Source organism: Papilio xuthus, unplaced genomic scaffold, assembly GCF_000836235.2.
Source record: "Papilio xuthus unplaced genomic scaffold, Pxut_1.1 DF827570.1, whole genome shotgun sequence".
NCBI lineage: Eukaryota > Metazoa > Arthropoda > Insecta > Lepidoptera > Papilionidae > Papilio > Papilio xuthus.
Genome location: NW_013531079.1, coordinates 3,500,647 through 3,510,672, shown reverse-complemented (window position 1 = coordinate 3,510,672; position 10,026 = coordinate 3,500,647). Strand labels below are relative to the sequence as shown.

The 10,026-nt window shown below is 36.8% G+C and overlaps 1 protein-coding gene across 1 annotated transcript; it reads right to left on the bottom strand.

Moving 5' to 3' along the window:
- Positions 1 to 1,915: 1,915 nt before the first annotated feature.
- On the bottom strand, positions 1,916 to 5,791 carry shrb (charged multivesicular body protein shrub). Its single transcript, XM_013313203.1, has 5 exons — positions 5,377 to 5,791; positions 4,561 to 4,738; positions 3,402 to 3,552; positions 2,775 to 2,889; positions 1,916 to 2,078 (listed from the first exon to the last, which is right to left on the bottom strand). Exons 1-5 carry the CDS (start codon positions 5,555 to 5,557, stop codon positions 2,035 to 2,037), a joined length of 669 nt encoding a protein of 222 aa, XP_013168657.1. The 5' UTR covers positions 5,558 to 5,791; the 3' UTR covers positions 1,916 to 2,034.
- Positions 5,792 to 10,026: the final 4,235 nt, after the last annotated feature.

The window sequence follows — 10,026 nt, the reverse complement described above, 5'->3', positions numbered from 1 at the left end:
TATGTAGAAAGACATATTGCTATCTCATTTATTACATAGAGATTGAAAGAGAGGGCAATATACGTTCGTGAGAATGTTTTTTTCAATGAATATCATAGTTTACAAACTTAGTTGATCGTAATTTTAACTTTTTATATTCAAACAAGTACAGTCATTAAGAAAATTATTATATATTTAAAAAAAAAAATTTTTTACGTCTCCGCAGTAAAAACTCACGTTAAAAGTACAATGAGATTCAATTTTTTTTAGTAATTATACTTTCATAAGTAGAGTACTTTTTTTTAATGATTTTCGATACTTCAATATTTTTATTTTTTAGTATGGATTTAATTTTTTAACAATTTTCTTTATGTACATATATCCGACGTTATTACGGTGAAGGAACGCGTGATGCAACCTGCACATATCTGAGAAGAAATTCAAAGATATGTGTGAAGTCAACCCGCATTAGTGTTGACTATGGCTTAGTAACTAACTTAGTGTAGACTCCGAGCCCCTCAGTGGGGACGTATAGTGAGGTGATGATAATTTTCTTCATGATTGTACTTTTTTGAATATATTTTTTAAATCTTTTCACTATGCAACTAAGATTGTAACTACAAAACTTATAAGCGAGAGTCAAAAAGGCAACTCTTTCAACTTTTCTCGCATAAGCGAGGTTTATCTGTGAGCTTCCCGCTTATGGAAGTCGTCCATACCGGACAATGACTCTCGCTTATAGAGGTATCTCGCTTATCCTGTTTCCACTGTAATTAATAAATAGGTCATTACAAACAACTTATAAAAGAGATGTGAGAAAAAAATGTCGTTGAAAAAAAATTCAATTTTTTTCAAAGAAAAAAATACGAAACTACATTTTTGAAAACGTTTAACACATTGAGCGCCGTGACTGGCAGCGTGTAATATGAGAACTAAAAAATTAATTTTATCTCAATTATTATTTTTATTTTATATTTTTAATTAAAAAAAAAATATCTGAGGGGGCTAAACGATAAGAAAAACATACTTGGCGTGTAACGTGTTGAAACAAAGCCTATAGGTATATACTGCGATCGGAAACACCGGCCCTTTAATACCAGTACGTACAAGCGGCGCTCGTGGCCTGAACGTGATTGTCATAGAAATACGCGTAGCTCTCAAAGTGTTAATATATGTTATGGCCTATTTATTTATTTATATTAAAAACTTTCAATATTTATACTAAATATGAAAGCATAAGGCAAAATTTTATTTATATTCATTTAAGCTATTTACTAGAATTATGCATTTATACTTTTTTTTTAAACGCAATCATATAATTATATTAGTTACCAATTGTTTTTTATACTAATAAAAAAAAGAATTACTTTAATATGTTTAAAAAATACATAATTTTTTTTAAGTCAGCTGTTTGAGTGATTTTTTAATAAATTTTTTTTTCAAGTTTTTTTGGTTTCATATTAATATTGCATTTCTCAATATTTGTTACCAAGCTTTTTGTGATGACAACTAAATTTGTTTTAATGATCCAAAATAATACTAAATTGTCGCTAAATTACATAAAAAATTATATTTCCTGTTAGTTTTTTTGGACAAGGTGTACTTTTTATATATCTAAAAAAAAACCTATTCTAATGTGAAATTTTTTATGTCGAGTCTAAGATTTTTTTTTTGTAATTCGGAACTTAAACTACATTTTACGCATATATACAGTAAAAAAAGAAATAAATACGATGACAAAGAAATGTGTGATTTTTTAAATCCATAAATTAAATTATAATTTTCAATGAAAATATATTTTCAAAATGGCCGATTAATATTTTAAGCGCCAAAATGTCAATGTCAAAAATTCAAAACGTTCAAAAATCAAACATCCTAAAGTTTTCTTAATAAGCTCTTTTATAAACCAAATTGTTTTAATTTAGAAAAAAAAATCACACATTTTAATAAGTTTTAAATTTAAAAAGTAAAAAGCTTCAATACTCTCCCGATTGGTTATTAAAATATCACATACATACAACTAAGGCGTTCGCTTTTGGGGTAGACAGTGTTAGTCTATGTGGCCCAAGACTGGAGCTTTGCCAATTCTTCATCTTCCTCTGAAATAAATAACAGAGATTTTAATAATTATATAAAAAGCATCGGTGGTTCAGGGGTTAAGCACTTGAATTGTAAACTACAGGTCCTGGGTTCTAATTCAATACCAATGTGTTTTTTAATTTACATATGTACATTTATCCAACATTCTTACAGTGAAGGACAACATCATGATGCTGCACATATAGTAGAGCCCGCTTAACATCTTCACATGAATAGTCCCGGCTCGGCTGGTGAAATACCACGACCACACAGATGACAGGCCTCAAGTGGAAGCTATTCCAAGTACAGTCTGATGAGTGTGCGTCCCGTAGGCCTAATTTAGTCCTCTTTCCCTTCCCACCCTTTTACTTATAAGGAAAGGATGGGAAGTGGACTTTCCGTTAAGAGGATGCATGGAAAGGGAAAATATTTTAATTCTGTACATCCTCTCTTCCGTCGATTAAAGGTAGGCAACGCATATCCAATTGCGTATGTCTATGGGCAACGTTCACTTCGATATTCAGCGATTTTAGGTGACTGCTCACTCGTTTGCCACCTTATGATATTAAAAAAAAATATATATCTGCGAAGAAATTCATAGATATGTGTAAAGTCAACCTGCACTGGGTCAGTGTTGACTATGGCCTAGTCACTAACTTAGGGTAGGCTCCGAGTCCCTCACTAGAGACATATAGTGTTATATTATATTGACTGACCGTCTTTCTTGGTGCGTGCTGGCTTAGGCTTGTCATGCACGAGTTCTGCAGCAGGCACATCGGGCAATGTGTCTGTAGGCACGTTGATGCCCAGCATCTCCTTGTCCAGATCCTCCTGAAACACGTGAGATAAAAATGCAAAACACAGAATAGTGGTAGAGCCGGCAACATATATTGTTGAAGACTCAAGTAGAAGTAATTCTGCGGACAGACTGATGAGTGTGTTTATAAGAAAAAGATGGGAAAAGATTGGAAAAATGCCAGATGCAACCGCAACAGCAACCGGTCATAAGGGGGTCTTTGGGGGAGGCCTATGCCCAGCAGTGTCTCATAGCTGAACAAGCAATGCATTAGCAAATACAAATGTTTATGGGCAGTGATCATTTCGCTATTTTGGCGAATTCAGTGTATTAGACATACTGAGCATATTGTTGATGTGTAAGTTTGGATTACCATACAAATGTAGAGCAAAAAAAAAACAATTGCTTTGTTCAAATTCAATTTGCATTATTAACGGAAGGCAAATATAAGTGCTGCCAACATTCATTAAAGGAAAAAAAATTCAGTAGTTTGTCTTATCTTTGACGCAATACTTTGGCAACCCTGAAATACAACCAAAATACATACCTGTTCTAACTCCTCAAGTTCTCTCTCCAGCTCATCCTCATCAATATCATTGGGGAAGGCGACATTGTTACTAATAGCATCGGTGATCTCCCGGGAGATATCGTGCTGCTCGGCAATATCATCCATTATATCATGCACCTTGTCAACATCACTGGAAACAATAAGTAATGTATTAAAAAACAAAAGTAAGGAAAAGAAGTAGACACACTAAAACAAAAAGTTACAGATTTAATGGATGGATGGATGGATGTTAGAATGTATCTCTGGAACAACTCAACTGATTTTAATAGAATTTTGCACAGATAAAGAACATAGTCTATTTAGGTTTTTTTTAAGTATTTGCTACCTCATTACTTGTGAATGTAGTCATTTTCATTTAGTTCCTAATAATGCCAACTATTTAATAAACATCATGTGATCAGAGAGCTCTTATGTTTAATGTCTTTACTAATTAATCTTACTAATATAAATGCGAATGTATAGATGGATGGATGGATGACATCTGCAAAATGGCTGCATACATCTTGCCGATATTTTGCATAGATGTAGACCGTATGCTACAAACTAAGTTTTTTTTTATTCCGCATAGACAAGTTGCACGCTGGTTTCATGTAATTCTTAAAATTATGGTTTCTTATCAGTCATAGCATGTCAGTCAGTCATGTTTCTGTCTTTTTTCAACATTTTGTTGAAAAAAGACAGAAACAATACTCTTATAATATTAACAAGACTACTAAGGCCATTCCTTAGTCTAGAATTAGTAAGTTAAATTCATAATAAGGCTTAAGTAACAACTCCGCCGGATTGAATAATTGTATTAACTCCAAAACATCATTACTAATATTATAAACGCAAAACTAACTCTGTCTGTCTGTCCTTCTTTTACACAAAAACTACTGAACCAATTTAAATTAAATTCAGCACACTTATAGTCTAATTTATTTTTAAGCTTTATTCTTAAGCTTGAGAAAGGACATAGGCTACTTTTTAACATGATAAAGAGTGCAAAATAAAAATAGATAATAGGGGATGAAAGTTTTGTTTTAGAATGTGAGGTTAATGTGAATGTTTTATAAGTTTAATATGTTTTGTTGTTATGTTTTATAAGTTTTAGTTAAATCATTAAAATGCTACCCAAAGATAATTTTTATTCACTTACATGTCTTTGTGTGCCAGTTTCATGGCATTAGCTGCCTCCTTCATTGTGTTGAGCACCTGTGCATTAGTGTTGGCACCTTCTAGCGCTTCTCTCTGTGCTTCTATCTGTGTTAGTGTGCCATCAATCTGTGTCAACTGCTTTTCATATCTCTTCTTACGTTTAAGAGCAGCAATGGCAGCTAAAATGACAAAATGCATATGTAGGATATGTTGGTGCATCCTTAACTTTGGCAGCACACAGATAGATAGAAGTTTTGAATTCAAATACTAGTATTCTTTGAAATCATTTAACATAGTATAAATGGCATAGTTGTGGTATGGAACCACAGCGGAAAATGGGTAAGTGATGAACATCTATAAGCAAGAGTCATTGTTCCGTCCCAATGGACAACCTCCATAAGCAAGAAAATTGTGTGAGTGAGATACCTCTATTAGTAAGAAAAATATGACAGGTTCTACTGATTTACATTGGAGGCGTTAAATCATAAAATGTAATTTGGTTGAATTTTTTATAATTTAAGTGGGTCTTACTTCAAAACTTGATAAAAAAGTAAACATCCTTGTACCAAAGTGTTGGACTGTTAGATGTTGTATGTTACAAGTATAAACAATGAAGATTAAACAGAAAATTAAATAGTTCCCATCACATATTACTGTATTTTTATCTCTAAGGATATTGAATAGAAACATATTTGCTTTTAAATGTAATGAAACAATGAATTAGATGACACAACAATTAATAACATATAACAAGGTCATTAGCATGTCAACAAAAGATGGAAAAAGTATTTTGTGCAAATAAAAAGTCTACATTTACCTCTTTTGTTCTTTGTCCCATTTTTCCTAGCTGTCTGGATTTCTCCCTCGATCTTTCTTTCCAGAAACTCTTGCTTTTTGAGCAATAACTCCTCAGTTTCACGTAATTTTTGTATCGCTTCATGCGTAGTAGGTCCTTTTTCTTCCTTCTTCCCACCGAATAACTTACCAAGAAAACTCATTGTGTTCACTTACTATGCTACAAATCTATATTACGAATAAACTAAATAATGATACCTATGGGATAACAAATTATTCACTTTTATTCACTGCTTTTATAAGAGTATGCGTCATCCACAACCTGCAATAGCGAGAAACGAGGAAATCAGGAAACACGGTCACATCAAAATATTATCTGTTCTGTCAAAGTCAAAGTCTAGTCTCAAAAGTTTTGTACAATCTAAATTAAGATTTTAATAATGAGATAGGGAGAAGATTTTTACATAATTATTTATCGTAGAAGGAAAGATATTTCAAGCGTCTTTAATAAAATAAATTCAAACATATAAGTTTTAAAACGTTTCATCCTGTCAAATTCGGATCGTTCGGATCAAAGAGTATATGGGTTTTCTTGGTTCGGTTTAAGATATACCCATGAACGTAAATGTCAATAACGTGAAGCAACAATAATAAAACGCTTATTTTGCTACGCACGAAATATATTAAATTAAAGGGGCACGGTATTACAATTAATTCACTCTCAGTATTTTGTATGCGACGTATCGTGTTCGCGCCCTGTCTGTCTGGCGAGAAAACGCGGGAGCCAATCCCAGTTCGAGAATTGGCTCCCAGGCTTTTGCGCCACCCCCCCCCCCACGGAGAAGGTAAACCCCTTAATAGGGAGTTTTAATCTTAACTCTTCTACCAGACCGCGTGGTTACGACAGGGGCAGGTTTAGCGTCGGGTGGCACAGTTCGAGTAGCTACACGGTTAGATGGAGCGTCCGGTACGGTATAAACATGCTTGTCCGGAGGTGAAGGATGTTCATCTTTTTCGAGATACGCTGGTTTCACCCGATCCAAACTCACCGTGATATTTCTATCACCTACAATGATGGTAATTGTCTTGGTTTTTCTATTGACCACTTTAAATGGCCCGGTGTACGGTGGTTTGAGGGACGGTCGTGTCGTATCACCGCGTAAAAACACGTGTGATGCATTTTTCAGTTCCTTGAATATGAAGGTGGACTGGTTACAGTGACGCGATGCGGGCATCGGACGTAATTGAGCCATGTAACGACTAAGTTGGGTCGCTATATTTGTAGCGTCTTCTACACGATTTGAAGGTGGCGGGGCGACAATAAACTCGACGGGCAGACACAGGGGTTCCCTATACTAGGACAGCGGACGAATTCTGCAAATCCTCCTTCACGGCTGACCGCATGCCAAGGAGCACGACTGGTAAAGCTTTATGCCAAGTTTCTTGATGGCACATCAGGGCAGCCTTAAGCTGCCGATGCATCCTTTCTACCATACCATTTGCGCATGGATGATAACTTGTCGTGCGAATGCGTTTAGCAGAACAAAGTTTCATGAGGGCTTGGAAAGTTGTGGCCTCAAATTGCCGGCCCTGGTCTGTTGTCACGAGAGACGGTACACCGAAACGGGCTACCCACTTCCTGAAAAATGTCTCAACAACTTCTTCCGCCGTTATACCTACCATGGGCCATGCCTCTGGCCATCTTGTGAACCTATCTACAGCTGTACGGCAATACTGAAAACCTTTGCTATGTGGAAGAGGACCAATAATATCTAGATGGACATGGCGAAAACGTCTCGTCGGACAGCTGAAATCACTTAAGGGTGTTTTTGTGTGTCGAGTGACTTTGCTTCTTTGGCAGGCATTGCATGAACGTGCCCATTCACGACAATCCTTTTGGATGCCGGGCCACACAAATCGTTCAGACACCAATTTAGCAGACGCTCGTTAGCCTGGATGGCTGAGGTTGTGAAGCTTCTCAAAAATTGCATGACGAAATGAACGGGTGATATAAGGTCGCGGTTTTCCAGTAATAAGGTCACAGAATATGGCGACATCAGTACCCGGTATCGTTATCTTTTCTAGTTTTAAGGAAGAGTCGGCTTTTAACTTTTGTAGCTCCTGATCCGTGGCTTGGTCTCTGGCCAGTGTTGCATAATCTTCTTCAATTCGGATAGCCTCCACACGAGACATCGCATCAGCCACGACATTATCTTTGCCTTGGACGTGCACGATATCTGTTGTGAATTGTGATATGAATGAAAGTTGATTCAGTTGTACTGGAGGCAGTTTTTCGCGTCGCTGAGTAAATGCATAGATCAGTGGTTTGTGGTCTGTATATATGGTGACGTTTTGAACTTCAAGTATGTGCCTAAAATGCTGAACAGCTTCGTAGACTGCTAATAATTCCCTGTAATATGCCGCGGAAATGGCCTGCCGAGACGTCAGCTTTTTGCTGAAAAAGGCTATGGCCTGCCAGTGCTGGTCGACAAGCTGCTGTAAACAGGCACCCACATGGGTTGACGAAGCATCCGTAAACAGACCGAGTTTTGCGTTGGGTACAGGATGAGCTAGAGTCGTTGCTTCAGCCAGATGATCCTTACATCGCTGAAATGCAAGTTCGCGTTCTGGCGTCCAAGATACCGGTTTAGGTCCTTTCAGTTGCGATGTTGCGAGGACATCGTGCAAAGGAGCCTGCAGTTCTGCTGCGTTTGGGAGAAAACGACGATAAAAATTTACCATGCCTAAAAATCTGCGTAGACCTTCAATAGTTTTGGGCAAAGGGAACTCGCGCAATGCTGATAATTTCTCCGGAGGTGGCCGAGTACCATCTTTGGTAATCTGATATCCTAAGAAGGTAACCTCTTCGGCGCCAAATGTGCATTTAGATGAATTGATAACTACACCATACTTAGATAACCGCTGAAAAAGCATACGCAGGTGGTCGGAGTGCTCGTCAGCAGAGTGAGAAAATATCAAAATGTCGTCGACATAAGGATAACAGAAATCCAGGCCTGTGACCACCTCGTCTATAAACCGCTGGAACGTTTGTCCTGCATTTCGGAGGCCGAACGTCATATAAGGAAATTCGTAAAGACCAAAAGGTGTAGTAATAGCGGTTTTGCAGATGTCTGCTTCGTGTACTGGAATTTGTTGGTAGGCCTTCACTAAGTCAACTACGCTAAATATTGTGCACCCGGCAAGATTGTAAGTGCAATCTGCGATGTGGCGCACCGGATAGCAGTCAGGGATTGTCCTGGCATTAAGCGCACAATAATCGCCACAAGGACGCCAGCCATTTTCACCCTTACGAGCCATGTGCAGAGGCGAAGACCAAGAACTACTCGATTGCCGAGCAGAGCCGCATTTGACCATGTCCTCGAACTCTTTCTTTGCCGCAGACAATTTCTGAGGGGCTAAACGGCGAGGACGACATGAAACAGGTGGGCCATCGGTAGTGGAAATGAAATGTTTGGTCTCATGTTTAATAGTTCTGTTAATTCCTGGTGGCTTCGTTATATCGACGAATTCTTAGCTCGCGTATTATGTCCTCATCGCCCTTAGGACCAGCCAAGTTTCGCAGGTGGCGAAGGAAAGCAGTCGGCTTTCGATCCCCTCGCTGTTCTTCGCTCAACAATTGTCGAGTACGCTGCTTTTTCGACGTGGAAAAACACTTAATGAGTTTTGCTTTTAAATGCTGATATTTATCCTTGGTTGGTGGATTTGATAAAATGTCCTCCACAGCAAATGTCAGTCAGCAAGATGAGCATCAAATTTTGAAAGTACATGCCCATATTTAGTTGAATCTTGTGTAATACCCGCTATTTCGAATTGTGCCTCCGCTTGTGTGAACCATATTCTTGGGTTGTCACGCCAAAATTCGGATAATTTAACTGACACCCCCATAACCTGCGCGTCTGGATTCGTTAATTTAGCTATTTGTTTTTGTAAATCTAAAATCTGTCTCTGTAATTCCTACTCTTTTGACATTGTGAACAAAATAAATTATTATGCAATTAAATCAAAACAATAAAGTGAAAATTTAAATTCTTAAAATTAAACTGAAATACAATTCAATTAAAATTAAATCAATGAAAAGAAAATTTTAATTAATAACACAAAAAAAATAGTCACAATAAGAACTTATAGTAACATATAACACACGTGAATTACAAGTGAGAACAAATAGTAATCCGTACTATGGACGAATAGGTTATTAAAATCAAAAGTGAGTTACAAGTGAGAACACATAGGTACTCATTTTAAATAAACTCAAATGTTTTATACATAACATAAAAACAACTAAAATATTTTCACTGCTAGTATTATTAGTATTTTTTAATATACTAATGATAAACTTTGTTCTTAATTTTTTATATAACACATTACTATGAAAAGTGTGATACATTTACGTTATACGTTTATTTGTTTCTGTAAACAACACAACACACACATTGTTTTGTAAGAATGGAAAGTTTGCGAAGGAAAGTATTTTTGAGCTTAGCTGTAGGAACCGGCGGCGCAGGCGTTGATGCAATTGCAGGGCAACCTTCTTCTTCTTCTTCTTCTTCTTCTTCTTCTTCTTCTTCTTCTTCTTCTTCTTCTTCTTCTTCTTCTTCTTCTTCTTCTTCTTCTTCTTCTTCTTCTTCTTCTTCTTCTTCTTCTTCTTCTT

What these genes read in the sequence shown, in the direction of transcription:
- shrb (XM_013313203.1), bottom strand. Translation starts at nt 5,557, where the DNA reads ATGAGTTTTCTTGGTAAGTTATTCGGTGGGAAGAAGGAAGAAAAAGGA. An exon ending in AAACTGGCACACAAAGACAT is followed by an intron (nt 3,553 to 4,560) that starts GTAAGTGAATAA and finishes TATTGTTTCCAG; the next exon opens with TGATGTTGACAAGGTGCATG. An exon ending in AGCACGCACCAAGAAAGACG is followed by an intron (nt 2,079 to 2,774) that starts GTCAGTCAATAT and finishes TATTTATTTCAG; the next exon opens with AGGAAGATGAAGAATTGGCA.